The sequence below is a fragment of the Neolamprologus multifasciatus genome, chromosome 20, assembly GCF_963576455.1.
Source record: "Neolamprologus multifasciatus chromosome 20, fNeoMul1.2, whole genome shotgun sequence".
Taxonomy (NCBI): Eukaryota; Metazoa; Chordata; class Actinopteri; order Cichliformes; family Cichlidae; genus Neolamprologus; species Neolamprologus multifasciatus.
This window is the reverse complement of record NC_140458.1, coordinates 35,363,938-35,383,100: the sequence shown is the minus strand read 5'-3', so window position 1 is coordinate 35,383,100 and position 19,163 is coordinate 35,363,938. Positions and strand designations below refer to the sequence as shown.

At 40.8% G+C, this 19,163-nt stretch overlaps 1 protein-coding gene across 2 annotated transcripts; it reads left to right on the top strand.

The window, feature by feature from the left end:
- Positions 1-2,939: 2,939 nt before the first annotated feature.
- On the top strand, positions 2,940-10,314 carry kcna2b (potassium voltage-gated channel, shaker-related subfamily, member 2b). 2 transcript variants are annotated; one of them, XM_085145913.1, is made up of 3 exons: positions 2,940-5,262; positions 5,985-6,135; positions 6,836-10,314. In XM_085145913.1, exon 3 carries the CDS (start codon positions 6,940-6,942, stop codon positions 8,431-8,433), a length of 1,494 nt encoding a protein of 497 aa, XP_085002039.1. In that variant the 5' UTR covers positions 2,940-5,262; positions 5,985-6,135; positions 6,836-6,939; the 3' UTR covers positions 8,434-10,314. The 2 variants fall into 2 exon arrangements, with proteins under 2 accessions (XP_085002039.1, XP_085002038.1); XM_085145912.1 differs by having other exon boundaries at positions 2,940-6,135.
- The last annotated feature ends 8,849 nt before the right edge of the window (positions 10,315-19,163 follow it).

Below are 19,163 nucleotides of genomic sequence, written 5' to 3'. Positions count from 1 at the left end.
ACTGCAGGAAACGATGGTTGCTAAGGATGATGATGCTGTTGCTAGTGCTTCCACTAAAATCAGATTATTTCTCACTGCTGATTGGCTGATCAGTACCAGCTTTCAGCCGCAGGCGTAGCAGAGAACACAGGACTTCCTGTCCAGTTCTGTATACAACTGCAAAGAAAAAATATCTTAGAAATACAAATATACACAGTCTGACACATGCAAGAAGATTTAGATTAATAATCTTTTACTGCCAAAACAAAGAGACAAAGGCTGACAGTTTAACACAAAGACACAAAGACGCTCCTGCATTCTGCTGGATGACTCATCACTGTCACTGTGACCTTTATCTGCTGCCCTCTCCACCTCCGTTCTTCCATCCCTCCCCTTCGTTTTCATTTTCTGCATCCCTCATTTCTGCATTTCCTGATGCCTTTTCTTCCATCCTCCCTAATCTACTGTCTTCTGATCCATAAATATAAACTCTTCCTGACACAATTTCCACCATTTCTCTGGTGTCTTTCCCAATAGTTGTTTTTCCACAACTCTTAGTAATATAATACAAATATACACAGACAGACTACAGGCAGACTGGTGCTTGATGCTTGTGGCTGACAGACTATGGTTTGTATACATTAACTGTTCATTTAGCTGAATCGTCCAGACAGAGAGCACTTAACTGCTGCCCACAGTTTCAGAAATTCCTTAGTGAAAATGAATGTTCGGTGGACGTGTCGGGCCACCAAGAGCCTGCAAAGGTGATGTTTTTAATATGTTGCTTATAGATTCAGCAGCACATATCTAATGCAGAATACATGCCATTTGTATGCTCCTCTCTCTGCTAAACCACACCCTCCAGATCAGCAAGATCATTGATTTTCTCTTGTTTTCTAAGGTGGAGAAAACAACAGAAAGTGAAACCACATCTAGAATCAATACTGGAGCACTCTGCTCTGAAGGTAAGGACATATCTCATCGTGAAAACCGGTTGCTTTCAACAGACAGGTATAGAACTTGCAAGGTCATTTTCTAAATATAGAGAGAGAGCCCAGGGGGGGGCATGCAGAGAACGTGAAGAGTGGGTGGAGAAAATGAGGGGGAAAAGAGTGATGAGTAGCCAGAATAAGCTGATGATATCCTTGGTGTGTCATACAGGAGCCGAGTTCTGCAACAAAGATTCATTTATTTTTGTCTCCATTTACATTAAGTGCAGTTTCATTAGGTGTAAATTCAGAAACATATTCATTTATACATGTATAAAGACATGTGTGTGTTTGCACTTGGATTTTTGTGGGCTGGAGTCAGTATGTTAAGGAATGTACCGATAACAACAGCTCATCACTGCATGTGTGAGTGTTGCATTAGTACGACATCACCTGCTGCAGCACCAGCAGAGGTCACACAGGACAAAGCTCCTCCCTGCAGTCATCTGTCATAACTTAGGTAAACAACCTCTCTCCCTCACTCGTTCTCGCTCTTCACCTCGCCCAGTCACCTCTAAATGTTCTTCTGCAGGAGAGAGGCTGGAGATTTTAGGTGTGCGTGTCAGACACACACATATCCTAGTCGTGCCATTTCAAAATATTCGTATGCCCTTCTCTTTCAGGAATAATGGGCTCTGCGTAACCTCTGCACTTAGATGTTATCCCGAGTATTAAGACTGTATTCATCATATTTACTTCCTCTAATCCATCTTCAAAGAAAGAAAGAAAGAAAAAACAAACTAAAAACAGAGTGCCATAAGCTCCAATAAATCCACTGGCTATCACAACATGCTACATATTTAATACAGTGAAAAATAATGTTTGCATTGTTATTGCAGTCATGTGGGGTCAATAGTTGGGAAGCAATCTAACGTTTCCCTTTCAGGTTTTATCTGGCCTGCTTGGCTAAACATAAAACAGAATCAATGCTCCTGTTAGGTTCAGACTTGGCACAACCTGAAGGTAAGAGAACTGGAGATGGATCTAAAGTCTTGGAAGGGGTTTGGGATCTGCCAAACTGGGTAAACTGTGTGGCATTGATATAAAACGGTTTATACTTTATATGTGTATGGGCATTCAAAGTCCAGCTCTGTGCCAGTTAGGAAATACCCAACTTTACAAACTTTAGTTACCACTGCATTTTTTGTTTCTTGTATATATATATATATATATATATATATATATATATATATATATTTATATATATATATATATATATATATATATATATATATATATATATATATATATATATATATATATATATATATATATATATATATGAACACGATGTTTCCATCCACACATGTGCAGATTAGTCACATGCAATAACACATTAATAAACTCTCCCTCATCCACAGTTCCAGAGATCAGCAGTGACTGAATGTTACAGCTGATGCATGTCTGAAGTTGCTTGCGAGAATAAAGTCGTCCTGCGATGGGAGAAGAAGCAGAGCCCCCCTAGTGCATAGGTGTCAAACTCTGGCAAAGCCATACCAAATTACTATCAGAGCTGGCCTGCTGGTATTATACAGCTAATATATATATTGTTTAGTATTAAGCTTTTCTTGTTCCATATTCAGTTTTTCAGCCAAACTTGTTTGAGTCCATAAGAAAAGATTCATTCTTATATCTGGAGGAAGATTTTTTTTTCAATAAATATTAATGTTAGCCCGCGACTTTGTTCCAGTTTTGAATTTTGGCCCACTGTGTATTTGAGTTTGACACCCCTGCCCTAGTGTGTATATCGCCCGTGTTGAGTTTTGACAGAGTTGACAGTTCAGTGTGTTCAGTGTGTCAGACTGCTTCGTCAGCGCTTTAAATATCTGCAGTATGCCCTAAAAAAATCCTGAATCATTGTGTAGTAGGTTTCCAACCTGAGATAAAAGATGACTCATCCCTGCCCTGACTGTTGTAACGTATACAGATATATATACAACAGTAGTTAATAGTGGGATTCCAATAAGACTTCAGTTTGCTGATGATTTTTTTATTTGGTTAAAGAAATAAAAAAAAAGTATTTATGGTTTAGAACAGTGAATTCTAACATGAAAAACTGATGTTGGATCTTAAAACAAAAACACAAAACAGCTGCAAGAATTAAATAACCCTCACGTCACTATGACCCACCCCTTCTGAATCCCATATTCTATAACATGCTCTAAGTGCACTCTTCCTCATCCCGTGAGGGAAACTGTGTTGAGATAATTGCTTTCAACCTGGTGGTGGAAGATGAATCATTGTTCTACTGACACCCAGCGCGGGATATTGGAAGCTGGGCTTGCTCCTGCAGTTCCAGGGCATTTATCAGAACCTGATAACACCAGAGCAGCAAATACAGTGCAGTACTGTAAAAAAGTATTTGTTCCCTTCCTGATGTCTTATGTTTTGTATTTATCACACTTGCTTCATCATGCTTCAGATCATCAAATAAATTTAGATAAATGCAGTTTGCAGATGTTATTAAAATTATTATTTCATTGGCCAAACTGAGCTGTGCTGTTTAAATCCAAACTGTATAAACCAGTCATAAAGTCAGCTTGAGCCTCGTGGCATTAACTGATGCCTGGACATTCTCCTTCAGGATCTTCTGATAGAGCAGAATTCATGGTTACATCATTTAGAGCAAGTCGTCCAGGTCCTGAAGCAGCAAAGGAGCCCCAGATCATCGTACTACCACCACCATGTCTGACTGTTGGTATGATGTTGTTCTTATGAAATGCTGGGTTGGTTTTGGGACTCAAACCTTCCAAAAAGTTCAACTCTTGTCTTGTCAGTTCACAAAATATTTCACCAAAAGTCTTGGGGTTCATAACGAGCCTTGGTGTTCTTTTTCTACAGCAGTGGTTTTATGTAGCTCTCCCATGGATGCCACTTTTGCCCCGTTCCTGTCCAATTTTTTAAACATGAGGCTGTCCTTAACTCATGCAAGTGAAGCCTGCAGTTTTTTTTAGATGTTGTTCTCAGTTCTTTGGTGACCTCCAGGTCATTGATTTACTCTTGGAGTAACTTTGGTGTGCTGGCCACTCCTGGGAAGGTTCCAGGATATCTCCATTTGTGGGTAATGGCTCTCACCAGTGGTTTACTGGAGCCTCAAAGCCTTGGAAATGGCTTTGTAACCCATCCAAAGTGATCGATGTCAGTGACTTTGTTTCTCATCTGTTCCTGAGTTTCTTTAGATTGTGATTGTGGTGATTCAATCTGAGATCTTTTAGCCTCTTTCACTTTGTCAGACATGTTGTATGTAAGTGATTTCTCGATTGTGCAGGTCTGGCAGTAATCAGGCCTGGATATGGTAAGTGAATTTGAACTCAACTTTTCAACAAATGAGCTTAATCACAGTTGATAACGAGGTCGGCAATTACTATTTTAAATAGGGCCAGTCAGGTTTGCAGGTTTTTTCCTTAACAAATAGAATAATTTTTAAAAATGCAATCTTTCTCTAATCTAAGCTTTTTTTTTCTTGCTCTTGAACATCGAATTGTGTCAATACACACACACACACACACAAACACACACACACAAAGCGATCAGGACAGGGGTGTTTCTATGTCATACATATAAAGAACTCTATTATAATCATTAGAGAGACAAAACTATTCAAGACTGTCAAAAATAACTTTGAACACCTTTGCTTAACTTTGGATTTTGTTGTTTTGTGCATGAGCTGTTTAAACGTGTATACACGTGTATCTCCCTCACTGTTGTTCACGGTGTTTGGATTCTTTATATTTATTTTGTGCCTCTTTAGCCCAATTCTAATTTGTTATGTGGATCCACAACAGAAACACAACAGAAGCAAAGTTATTAACAACATTTTATCGCTCAATTTTTTCGGACATTCTCTGCCTCTAAGGTTTCTTCTTCTTCTTCCCCTTAATCTCTTCTGAGCAGCGCGTGTTTTGCTTAGAAACGCTTCCACTCTCTAGTGTGCGATGCTTCCTCTTTAATGTGGAAGAGTGAGGACAGGAGTGTCGGGGGGTGGGGAGCGCAAAGGGATGGGGCGAGGCGCACAAGAAGCTTTTAGTATGCGCTGCAATGCCTAACTGCAGCCCACGCATCTCAACTATGGTGAATTATGGTGAAATATGAGAAACACGGGAAGAGCCGGCAGCTCAAAAACAGTTAGACGTGATGAGATGACACAGCCGCTGGACTGATTAGTCAAATAGGGGAAGAAGGGCACATATGAAGACATAGACGAACGACCTCAGGACCTTTTGAGAAGAGAAAAACTGGATTTAACAAAACAATAATAGGCTACATGCGTCTGCACAACAACAAGACAATCGCGGTGAATTCCTGCATGCCATTAGCCTATCTGAAATCATGCTGGCTGTACTCGGACAGATAATGCTGTGCTGCTTTGTTTAGTGCATGGAGACTGTTGTGGATTTCCATGATCCGCACAGGATAGGGCTGCAAATGGCTTGAGCATGTCTGGCACCTGCCCCTCCAAACTAACTCGCGCTTGCAGTCAACTACAACATTTCCATTTAATGTCTGAAATGCATGAACTTGGCTGCTTGGACTCAAATTTATTAGCAATAGTTTATTTCGCCATCAGAGGGTTGGTTTCATTCATGGAGTTGTGATTCTGTTTCTTAGTGATGTGCCTCACTGGTGTAGTCATACGGATATTCCCCATCCGGAAAAAAAGATGGAGATATTTACGTTGATGTTGATTAAAAAGTAACATTTTTTAAACAACTTAGGAATCAAACAGGTGATTCCGCGTTATTTCTTTCACAGTATCTTTTCTTCAGTAAGTCCACTGATGCCAGGCAACAAGACTGTGGTTGTTTTTGTTTTGGGCGAGTGTCTTGTTAAATTTAACTAATGTCAGGATTTTAAGTGTGTTTAAGTGCAAACCACTTGCCCCCACCGTCGTCCCCGACCAGCTTCAGCCTGTAGCTGCATCTCGGCATGTGCCCGCTGGTCACTGAAGCGATGGAGGTAACTCCTGCATCCTCACACCTTGTCCCCTCTCCCATTCCCACTGCCGCCCTGCTGCAGCGCCAGAGCTTCGGATGATATATGAGCGACAGGAAGGAGCTGCTTGGACCGAGGGGAGTGACTCAGGACCGGGCACTCCTGGACTGCTTAAGATTTACCAGCAGAGGACAGAGGACTGTAAACAAGCCCAATACGTGCCTGTGAATAGCAGGTAGGGGCTTTAGATTGATTTATTTTTTCAGACCTTATTTTAAAAATCAAAAGCTGAAAAAAGTTTTGTTTTTGTATCTTGTGCACCACCACCGTTGCTTTTGTGCAGCTGCTAATGAACAGATGTGAAGTGTGTTATGTCAAACACTTGAACTGACAAATCTCCCAAAATCTTCTCTCCTGAAAAAACTACGAAGTTTATTAATTTAAGTAAGATTTTTTTCAGCATTGGTAGGAAATGCTGGTAACACCAGATCTATAGAGGAAACTCATCTCAGAGACTGTAGAGCACTGAGCTCATAATCAGATTTGTTGGTTGTAATTGCACCCTGTGAGAGTGGATGCTGTATTACTGGCCTGCATATTGATCCTGCAGTGTGCTCATATGAGGGAGAACTCATAACCTAATACACAGACACAATGGAGCCAGTGCAAATGGTTCAGCCCCCACCAACTTGTTATGTTCAAATGCTCTGCTTTCAAGGCTTTGAAATAACATTTCTGGCATTTCTGGGAAATAACAGCAGCTGAAAAATGTTTGGTTTAAAAATTAACAAAATAAGTGGATCATAAATGTTTGCCAGTGAATACAAGTTTCTGAACAAGTTATTCGTTTAAAGTCCCATAAAAAGTAGAGCGTGAAGCATGTGCTGATCACATGAATATTAAAGCTACCTCTGCTTTCTGTCTGTTCCTTTTAGCAGGCAAATCTGCCTGACTGTACAAGTGTGTGGAGCCTTTACCTACTGGTGGCCCAGCGTGGCCCCGCCCGGTCTGAAAGCTGCAGGTCCCATCTTCTTCCATCATGACGGTCGCTACCAGCGACCCTGCGGATGAAGCAGCAGCACATCCAGGTCAGCCTCATGACCGTTACGACTCGGATCCGGATCATGAATGCTGCGAGAGGGTTGTCATCAACATCTCAGGCTTGCGCTTTGAGACACAGCTGAAGACACTTTCCCAGTTTCCAGAGACGCTGCTAGGTGATCCTAAAAAGAGGATGCGGTATTTTGATCCGCTCCGGAATGAATACTTCTTTGACCGGAATCGACCGAGTTTTGACGCTATTCTGTATTATTACCAGTCTGGAGGGAGACTGCGCCGGCCTGTTAACGTGACTCTCGACATTTTTTCTGAGGAGATCCGGTTTTATGAATTGGGTGAAGAGGCTATGGAAATCTTCAGGGAGGATGAAGGTTTTATAAGGGAAGAAGAGCGGCCTCTGCCAGAAAACGAGTTCCAGAGACAAGTGTGGCTTCTGTTTGAATATCCAGAGAGCTCCGGACCAGCTCGCATCATTGCCATAATCTCTGTCATGGTGATTCTTATCTCTATTGTCAGTTTCTGTCTGGAGACACTGCCACTTAACCGAAACGAAGATGAGATGTATAACTCACTCCAGTCTTCATACAACACCACCACGCCATCTGCAAGCTTTTATTTCACAGATCCTTTCTTCATTGTTGAGACGCTTTGCATCATCTGGTTCTCTTTTGAGTTCCTAGTTAGGTTCTTCGCCTGTCCCAGCAAAACTGGATTTTTTGGCAACATCATGAACATCATTGATATTGTAGCAATCATCCCGTACTTCATCACCCTCGGCACAGAACTAGCAGAGCGGCCAGAGGATGGCCAGGCAGGCCAGCAAGCCATGTCTTTGGCTATTCTCCGCGTCATCCGTCTAGTTAGGGTGTTTCGTATCTTCAAACTCTCGCGTCATTCCAAAGGACTCCAGATCTTAGGGCAGACACTGAAGGCCAGCATGCGTGAGCTGGGCCTCCTCATCTTCTTCCTGTTCATTGGTGTCATCCTCTTCTCTAGTGCGGTCTACTTTGCAGAAGCAGACGAGCAAGCTTCTCAGTTCAGCAGCATCCCCGAGGCCTTTTGGTGGGCAGTGGTTTCCATGACAACCGTAGGCTACGGAGACATGGTCCCAACAACTATTGGGGGGAAGATCGTGGGGTCTCTCTGTGCAATTGCCGGTGTGCTGACTATTGCACTGCCTGTACCTGTCATTGTATCAAACTTCAACTACTTCTACCACCGAGAGACAGAAGGTGAGGAGCAGGCGCAGTATCTGAATATCCCAAGTGTGCCTAAAGCCAGCTCAGCTGACGAGCTGAAGAAGAGCGGTCGGAGCGCCAGCGGATCCACTCTCAGTAAGTCTGACTATGTGGAAATCCAAGAGGCAGTGAACCACAGTATGGAGGACTTCAGATCAGAGGCCAGGAAAACAGGAAACTGCACCCTGGCCAACACTAACTATGTAAACATCACCAAGATGCGCACAGATGTATAATGCGAGCTCGGATGATTTACTTCTGCTGGGATCTACAATAACTGTAGTGGGAATAAAGGTCTGCATACTGATGAATGTATGGGGCCCAGTACAGGAGTACAGAGCAGATCAGTGAGGTTAACGTGGAGAAAGGGTCCGTATCATGTTCATACTATAGAACTGTCAGCTGTCGTATTCACGACATTGTTAGTGTTTGCATGGAGTTAGTCTTACCTGTGAACGTAGTTATCCTGCCTCCAACAGTAGCAAAATTGTAGCCTAAACATAATAATCAATAATAACAATATAAAAGGACCACTAATTTTTTTTTATCTTCTTTCTCTAATTGCTGCACAAAGGATGCATGATAACAATATTCCAACAATATTACAGACGTGTCATAACTTATAAAACAGGCCATTCATGGGCAGCTTTAATCTGCTGCTCTAACTGCCAAGGTCCAGATACACCAACCAGATCACAGCTGTTCTCTCAAGGGAACACCGAGTTAAGAAACAAAGAACCAGAGCGCAGCACCAATATGCTGGTGGCCATGTTCACTTGCTACATCTTGTCTAGTACAAGCTAGCAGAGACAGGTAGATACCAACAGCCTAAACAAGTGCTTTGCTGTAATTCTGTACTGCTATAGCACAACACTTTCTTTTCCTGCCATTTCTTCTTGATGAAGTTCAAAATGATGTCTATGCAGGGTGCATGACTCTCTCCACTCGAAGCCTTTTCTTGCCTCTAATTAGAGCAGATTAGCAGGTGAACAGCAGAACACTGAACAGAGTGAATGTGTTAACGTATTCTACTAATGAGTGTTTTTAATATAATTAATTTATGATCAACGTGGTCTTATTACATATATTTTCTTGGCCTTAATGTTGAATGAAATAGTCTTTCAGTGTTCTGAGTGAGTTTCCAGCCTCTTTGCTGTAACTTTAGCAGTTAAACGTGTTCAGCTTGACATCACTGCCCAGAATAAACGTTGCTGTTCTTGACTTCAAAGCATTCCATGTGTAGGAATAGATACAATGATTTTGTGGGCAAATTGCTGACATTCTGTTGCATATATCAACACAGCTTAGGTCTCATGAACAACTGAAATGTATATATGTCATTTTTAAGCTGCAGCTTTAGTGCCAGCGTTTGAGTTTACTGCAAGTCTGCTTACGACGTCTTTAGCGGTTAAAACAGAGTAATCTGATCTAATCAAGCTGCTTCACGGCGTTAGCCTTTAATGGCCTCCATCCTCTAAGGCAGACATGAAAAGGGAACATTTGTTTTCCTCTGAAAGTTGTTAAGTGCCACCACCTGCTAAATTGTATCCTGGTTTGTAAAAGACATCAATTTTGTTTTTCCATTTCTGCACCCATTTCAGAAATCCTTCCCCTGGCCCGACATATTTAACTAACCAAAACTTTTGCAGTTCTGATTTTGCAAAGCTGCATGTCCTCAAAAGTAATCATTGTTGCATGCATTAATATAAATCATATTTGACAATAAACAAAGGAAAACTTACTTAATTACATACATAGAAGAGGCTAGTGTGTTCATGTGGCAGCTTAGCTACCTCCTGTATAGGAGATGAAAGTGACATCAAACTATGATCCACCCTGTGGATGCTAACAACATCCTAAACTCTTCACTTTTCTATTTGTTATAGTCTGTTGCAGTCACGACCTGGTATCTATGTATCATGAAAGCACACCGTCTGCTGCCAGCTCAGTGGCTGCACTGAGATTCACAGCTGATCAGTCAGAGGTTTTGCTCACCCAAGTGTATTTGTAATGCTCCAAGGATCTGTCTAAGTGCTGCCATCTCTAACATGTAGGTCCATCAACCTCGGTGTGTAATATTTTGTGGGTGAGAGAGCTTATGAGAGAGAAATAGACTCAGACACTGGTGCTCAGTGTTAGCACGGTGTTTACAGCCTATGTGCTGCATATATTAAACACATGCACATAGTATATTAAACAAAGCAAACTGAAAGGAAACACTCCGTTGTGATGATGTCCACAAGTGCGATAAGCTACAGTGTCTGCAAAGGCAAGTTACTGAAGACTTAAAATATAAGGAAGTATGATCATTCAAGTGAGACAACACTGCCGCAATTTTCTCCCTTGTATTTTTCTTATGTGTATTTGCATCACTATGAGCTGCTCCTGTGTACAGGAACTCCTACGTATATGTGTCACTTTAGGCTTAGGCTGGACGCAACAAGCATACAACACCTGCAATGACACTTTGTCCACACAACAAACTCAGAGAAACCAACAGCGCGGCACATCAGGATCTAAGTCATGGATAACACGTCTTTGCTGTACTGCACAACACGAGTGGACTTGTACACAGACACACATTCATACAAACACTGGGCATTTTAAAACAGTGTACACAGTGTTACTGTGAGACGTAATCTTATGACATGTGTGGCAGACGCATTTCTGTGACAGACTTCGCTGCCACAACAGACCTAAACCTGCCGATTTTGGGGTTTACACAACTGTAGCCATGTAAATGTATCTAAGAGTTGGAGCTGCTTTAATTATGTCGTCAAGTACCTAAAGCTTTAGAACCAGACTCTGCCATGTGTAGGTTCCTGCGTAAGAGAAAATCCATGAAACTAATTTGTTTTGTCAGAAATGATCAAATCCTGTTGTTTTTCACTCTGTTTTGTATTTGAATGTCAGAATTAGCTGCTTTGAGTCTCAGAGGTTTGATGCAAACACGTGCAGACTTTGGTCAAATAAATCCTGTCTCTAGTTACTCTCAGAAAACCACTCGCTCTGCTCTTCTTCAACTGTTTGACAGGCAAAACATGTGTGAATGAAATATAAGATAATCAGCTCAGTGACTGTATTGTTGTCTATACTTACAGCTGTGTGCTCACTATATTGATTGTTTTATCTGCTATCGTATGCAAAAGAAGGAACTAAGAATCAAGCTGTATATTATTACACCCAAAGAAATCTGGATTTGAATGTCTGTCCTTAACATGTCCTATGAACATAAACTAAAAACAGAAAATATCTATTCAGAGATACTTTCCTTATTTAAATAAATGCATATTATAAAGTTATTATGAATTACACTGCTCTCATTGATAATATCAAGAATATATTTATGCTAACATGCAGCTACTGTTGTGTTTTTCTCATGTGGATTCACACCGTGTGTCCTTTAACCAGCTGTCACAGAAACGATCGTGAAATCAGCTGTGACATCATTCTGTGTGAAGAAAACAAAACAAAAAGGAAAAACCTGTGACAGAGCGTATACATCGAGCATCTGCTCTCATGTCCATTACATAAGGTGCATCAACCCTCACCACCTAAATGGCTTCGTGTCCCGTTTTTCTCCTTAAGTGAATCTTGTGCTCTCTGTGGATTACTGAGAAAGCAAAGTGGCCTATTTATAAAACCAGCAAGGAGGAGAGAGCGAGAGAGCAAAAGGCCTCGACTTGTAATTCATCAGAGAGTGGGACAAGTACAAACATTTCTCTGGATCAGAACCATTTAGCCCTTGTACCTGGTTTGTTTCTCCTCACGTCGCCTTGCTCACTTTGCTGCCTTCCCCTCTTCATTATTTGGCCCTCTTGACTTTTATTTCTTACACATTTTCCTCGTGAGTTCATCGGTCTCCCTCTCTGCAGCGCTCGAAACACTAAATGATGCACAGTGGATGATTTGATGCCCCAGACATATATCAGTCTAATTTTCTCTCTGGACGTCTCAGTAGGCTGGGTTCAGTCAGCCAAGGACAGCAGTGAGAGGAACTGATGGTGTTTTCCCACTGATTGTATTAAACATCAACTCACCCATATAACCAATATTCCAGTCATATTGCCCACTAGTGGTTCCTCCTGCCTGCAGGGTTATTGTCTCTTGTCTTTAGTGACGCTTTGGGGCAATTTTAATTACTCTTGATTTAGTGGCCTTGAAAGTCGTGACATTCATTCACAATATTACCGATATGTTTTCGTATAGCTAGTCGTTTTGATTGACATAAGTGCTTTTATGCTGTATGAGGTAATATCTATTAGGCCAAGAGGCAGGACATATTTCCCTGATGTACTGTGAGCTGATTTATACCCGAACACGCAGCCCGAGTTAATAGCCTGAGTGCATCTTTACATTCATGTGTGTGGAGGAGGGGAGTTTCCTTTTTCATCAGTCCTGTATGGATGATGAAAGACCCCATTTTAATAACACTAGGTTTTCTTTTTTCTGTTCACAGGTTTATGATTTAAACAGCTAGAGTCTGTGTTATGTGTACACTTCATAATCATGTTGGGTAAGGAAGACAAAGATAAATACATAAACCTATAAAAAGGTTAATTAATATGCCAGATATTAGACGGTGGATGGTTGACTGTGCTTTAGATGACCTGATGTTATTTATAGCTCTGACATAAATCTATAGCCAGCTTTCACCTTTGCTTCCAGTGACCTGTTAATCTTCAGTATTCTCTTTAATTGTTGCAGCTGACTCGCTTTGACACCCATTAATAAAACAGAGACACGTGATTGCAGCGAAACAAAGACGCAACTGCTAATGTTCTAACTTCCTGTCTTACTGAGCTCCGTCTGTCTTTCTGTCCATCTGTGGTGTTGAATTCTTAGCGAAAAACTGCTCCACTACCTCTCCAGCCAGAGCTCGATTATAAGGTCATTGTTTAGTTTATCTTTATATCTTTATTTATAGACACACACATACAAACCTTGTTACATTAATACTGTGTGTAATCCCTCAGGTGGTGGTTTTGATCTTTCTTTCAGTTCTCCATCCACATTTTTCCACCCACACACCAATAAAACACAACCACTGAGAACACACTCAGATATCTACGACTAATTTAATCCAGGACACAAAACGCTGATATGATGATCGAGCATTCAGGGATGAAAGACATGTTCACTCAGGGCTTCATGTTCCATTATGTCATATTTCCACATAATAGGAACACAGTGAGACTGGTCACTACTTCAGGCAACAAATTGATAAATGATAAATTTCCTTTTTAACCTTGTTTGACTAATAGAACATGGCATCTGCAAATCCTGCTGTTTTCATGGTTTCCTCAAGTGTGAAATTTGCAGGCAGTGAGATTGTTTCAAAGTTTCAACATTCTTGGGTTTGATACATAAACTGAACCCGACTGAAGAGCCTTTCATCCATCAGCTGTGCGGCTTTCTATTAGTGTGTCTGGCAGACTCCAATGGGCTGCTTAACCTTATGCCTCCTTCATGCGTTAGTTTCATCTGCCCCCTGGTGTCGACAAGGTGACATGACAGCGTTAACTGAACCAATATTTTATTTTATTTATTTGATGGAATGATTTTATTACTTTCTCTGTTTTAGGTTAATGCATAGAAGACAAACATTTCCCAAAACTAATGTGAAAAATAGGAGGTTGGAGCAGCTTGTATCGCTTTAAGAAGGAAAAAGCACCAGCAGCAGAAAATAAGATCAGAAATACGACTACTACTACTACTACTACTACTACTACTACTAATAATAATAATAATAATAATAATGCAGTACCAAGAAACTAAGAAACTAGTCTTTTCTGATACTTACATACATACACATATTTTTTTAGTACTTATGTCAATTTGAGAAATGTTTCCTGCTTTTTTTGGTTTTGTGTATCTGCCAGTAAGTCGGGGGAGCAAATTATATCTACTTCCTCTTGTCCTCCACCCAGTCATTGCTCACATTTGAGATTCAGCACAGTATTAGAGTCTTAATATATCCTACTTCCATTAATAATTCCTAAGCTCAACAATCATGTCCTGTCCCCTTTCTGGACTTCTTTTTCTTTCTTGTTCTTTTCTTTCTGTCTTTCTGCAGCTTTTTTCAACCTTCTCACAGATTCAACTTTGTGTCAGTGAATAAATTATTTTCTGTCTGTATCTTTTGTTCCATTCCACTCTTACAACACTGCAAACAGAAAATTTCAGATATGCATGTGAAGTAGTCAGACACAAACGTCAAGGAAGGTGGTAGAGAAGCAGACTACGCAGACATTTCAGATTTCCAGAGGTGAGCAATTTATTTACAGTGAACTTAATTTAATGTATAACTTAACAAAACGTCCCCCCAACTCAACTCAATTCAATTCAATTCAATTCAATTCAATTCAATTCAATTCAATTCAATTCAATTCAATTCAATTCAATTAACAAAACTCAACATAACATGGATCTGGTAACACAGCTCAGCTCTCCTCTCTCCCCTGAATCTGGTAGAGACTGGCTTTAAATAGGGCCATCAATTTCCCTCCAATTGCCCAGCCAGTACCACTCACTCAACTGAGGGATCTAAAACTCTACACAGATGATCGAAAAACACAAAACCTCTACACACTTCTCACATGCACATTTACACAACTAAATGGCGTATTAACGAAAGGAAAAACATTTAAAAAAAAATCCCTTTAAACCTTAACACAAACAAAAGGAAGCATCTCTATGGAAAAAGAAAGCCCTCCACTTGGTTTGACCTGCTGATGTCATGTGTGAGGTTAGTGCTCCTTTGTTCTTTATGCACATTTTTGCATCAATCAACTAATATCTGAGTAATTTGTCCATCACTAATCTGCCTCAAACAGAAAATAAGGACTTTAAACCTCATCGTTTAAGGATATAGCACATTGAAGATATCAGTTAGCCTTTTAAAAGGGTGTCAAACAGCAACTTATTCATCCCATGATAAACTCTTTTAATAATATTAGATACAACAGACATGAAATCCTCTTTTTCCCTGTTTTCCTATCACATCCCATTATCTCATAAGTGTTGTCTTGGTAGTTGGCTTGCCCTGCTTTGTCTGAGTTATTTTTGTCACACGAATGAAATAAGAGTTGATAGTAAGAGCTTTGGGAGGGAAATAGAAGTGTGAATGAAAGAGAGAAGCCCAGTAGCTCAGGCCTGCTGAGACATGTAGCGTAGGATTCCCATAAGAAGAGCGCGATGCTCATGAGTATGAACTGAGATTGTTAAAACAGACTTATCCAGAAATGGCCCCATGATCGACAGGCAACCTGTCCAGGGGGTAACCTACATCTTTCCTTATGATAATTGGGATAGCCTCCAAGTCCCATATGGCTTTGAATAATAATAACTAAAAACAAAAGTTAAGAAAATGGACAGATGGATGTGTGCCTGTGCTGTCTGGATAGCAGTAAGAAAACTATGAGATACATGTTTATATGTTGGAGTAAGTCCAGTCTTCAAACAGAGTAGTGAGGGAAATTATACATTGCTGAATGATGCAGCATAAATCTGAGGGCATATCCTAAGTATTTGAAAATGTAGGCTACATAACACTGAAATTAGGACAAGATTACACTTAGTGAATAGTCAAAATGGATTTCTGCTCTCTTCACTTCAGATTTAGAAAGATGTAGATGAGATCGTTACATAACCTAACGGTGGCCAGTCTGCTAATCTACGTCCATTTAGCAAAAGAATGCATAGGCCACTGACTCAGCAATGCCTATGGGGAAATAGACAGGGTCTATCTTTGGGGAAGGATCAGGAGAAGCTATTTTTGGCAACTTAAATGACGAATTTGGGGTTGTAATGTTTCTGTTTGGGTTTATCATATTTGTACTGTTTCCTTAAATGTCCTAATTAACTGTGGTTTTCAATGGTTTATATCCAAAGGGGAGGCAGCCCAGCTGTCTGTTTTCTTTATCACTTTAGGCTTCTGCACTCTAGGTCTGGGAGACACTGAAAAAGATTACAAAATCATTCAAAGTGGGGAAATTACAATAAAATAAAAGCATACAATCTATTACAAACATACATTTTATTCATAAATGACTCTGAAACAACTTTTCATTTCTTTTCTTAAATAAACAGATAAGAAACTAGTGTAGGGGAGAAGCAAACGGACACATGTATGGTGGGAAATGTGTCAAAATTTATGCTGCTGTGATCAAAATGACATCATCATGAATAAATATACTGTGTGAATGGTGTCGTAACAGGTTAAACTGCTGTTATATACAAATAAATGTGTAGACTGTTTCCCAAAGAGCAGTCCCACTAGTAGCCTACAGGGGGCAGCCTTCATCCTTACAGGGATATCAACCTCATGTGACTGTGTTGATCCCAGACAGTGGCTTCCCCTCCCCAGCCTGAGGCTGCTCGCTGGTCCAGAGGTCAGCCTGTGAAAGTATCTGTGCCAGCCACATCTACTTAAACCCTGATGATTAGACATTAGGATTCAGCTCTGCAGTCAGTAGATCTTATTCAATCAGCAGGAGTATCTTTTTGACCTGAGTGGCTCATTCAAGATGGGGCTTCAGTGAATGTGCAGTAGAACTGTTTTCCAATGAAAACCCACATAAACCCAGGTGCTTCACATTAATCTGGGGTCTGCATCTAAATGGAGCAGAATGTTCATTGGTTTAATTAGTAACACCTGCTTTATCCTTTTATTGTCTGTAAAAAGGGTTCCCGGAAATAAAAGGAAGTCAGAGTAAGTAAGTGGGAATTCCACCTTAAAAAATTACTCACATATTTAATTCAATGTCTGATTTATTTTATTTGTTAAGTGTTATTTCAGTACAACAGTCCGCTCAAGACAATTTGAACTGGCAGGAAGAGACACCTCAGGAAATATGAATACTCACCGGCCACCTTTTTAGGTACAGCTTGCCAGAACCAAGGTGCTGGAAGCACATCACGTCTCAAAGGTGATCTATTGGGTTGGCCACCTGGCTTGGCTGGCAGACTGTTTACTTAGCCTGATAGGGCGGAGGACACTGTCTCAGCTGAGCTGGACACGCACATACACTTACACTGATAAGCACGCACTCATCCCCCTCCCTTTCCAAACGCCTTCGATGCTTGTTTCCTGTGGGGGAAGACGGCGGGTCTTTGTGCCATGCTGGAATGGTAGCGCTGTGCAGGATGGCTGCTGTGTTTCCTTCGGATTACTCCTCACCCCCTACCCAACCTTGTGGCTTGTCACGTGCTCCAATGTTGTACTGTGGACATTTATGTGCTCTCTGTGCAGAGGAGTTTTTTTTGTTTCCTGTTCCCATGCTGTCCTCCCATAGGTGCCCAGCATGAGTAGAGGTCTCTTTTTCCTCTTGTACTTTCCCATTGTTGTGTACTTTTTCAGTGTTTTTCAGTAACGCTGCCGATCTCCGACCTGTATTCCCATGTGATGTCTATGTTGTGTGTGTAAGTCGTTCTATTCCACTGCGGGGCAACCTGCATGTGGCCAATAAAGCCTTTCATTCATTGGGTTGAGATCTGGTGACTGTTGATGTCATCTGAGTAAAGTGAACTCTCTGCCATGCTCAAAAAGGCAGTTTGAGATGATTTAAACTTTGTTACATAGCATGTTATCTTGTTCGAGGCTTTGTTGTTTGAACAAAAAAGCTGCTGGGACTAAGGAGCCCAAAGTCAGGGGCGGATCTACAGGGGTGGCATGGGGTGGCATGTGCCACCTAAAATAATCTCTAGTGCTACACTAGTTTTGCATATGACAATGTTGTTTATTAAAATAAGCTAGCATTAACACTTTGAGCCTAGCTTCAATTAACATTCAATATAATTTCTACAACTTGCATTTCAAGTTATGAAAATAATTGAGTGAACATGTTTGTGTTTATTACAGTAAAAGCTGTAACTTGACCCAATAAATCATGAAAAAAAACAGTTTTCAATTTTTGGTGAAAAGTGTTTCATGAAAGTGCAGATTTCTGGCATTTTGTGTAACTTTAAGCAACAATTTAATTATTTCTGATAAAAAAAGAGTGTATGTATTATATGTCACATGTGTATACTTACTGGGTGGCTGTGGCTACAATGTAGCTGCCATCATCAGTGTGTGAATGTGTGTGTTAATTGGGGGATGACTGAATGTGTAAAGCGCTTTGGGGATTACAAATACAAATACAGGCCATTTACCATTTTACTGCATTTGGTGTATTTTAACTTTCCATTCACTTCCACTTATCCTTTTCAGGGTGGTGGGGGGTGCTGGAGCCTATCCCAGCTGTCATGTACACCCTAGACAGGTCGCCAGCCATCGCAGGGCTAACACACAAAGACAGACAACCATTCACACTCACATTCACGCCTATGGGCAATTTAGATTGATCAATTAACCTATCCCCACTAACTGCATGTCTTTGGACTGTGGGAGGTACCCGGAGTACCCGGGGAGAGCATGCAAACTGATGGGGGAATTGAACTCAGGACCTTCTTGCATATTACAGCATGTAACACCAGCATATGTGTAAAAACGTGGCTTTCATTTTGCCACTAAATTTGATATTCATGGCACCCTCATGCCAAAATTTCTAGTGAAATTTTCCTAGGGTGAAATCCCCGGCCCAAAGTGTGACAAGAAAATATCCCACACACCATTATAACACCATTGTCAGCCTGAACTGCAGACACAAGGCAGGTTGAATGTGTTCTTTCATGTTGTTTACACCAAATTCTGACTCTACCATCTCAAATCTACAATCTCAAATCTAAGGCAGAGATGGAGACTAATCAAATCATGCAGCCTTTGTCTAAGCTTTTACTGTTCATTTTTGGTGGGTTTGTGTGAATTATAGCCTCAGTTTCCTCTCCTTAGCTCACAGAACTGGCAACAGGACTGGTGTTATCATTACCTTCCTATTGGAGCAGTCTGTCTATTCTCCTCTGACCTCCGACATCAACAAGGCATTTTTGCCCAGAGAATTGTCGCTCACTGAATATTCTCTCG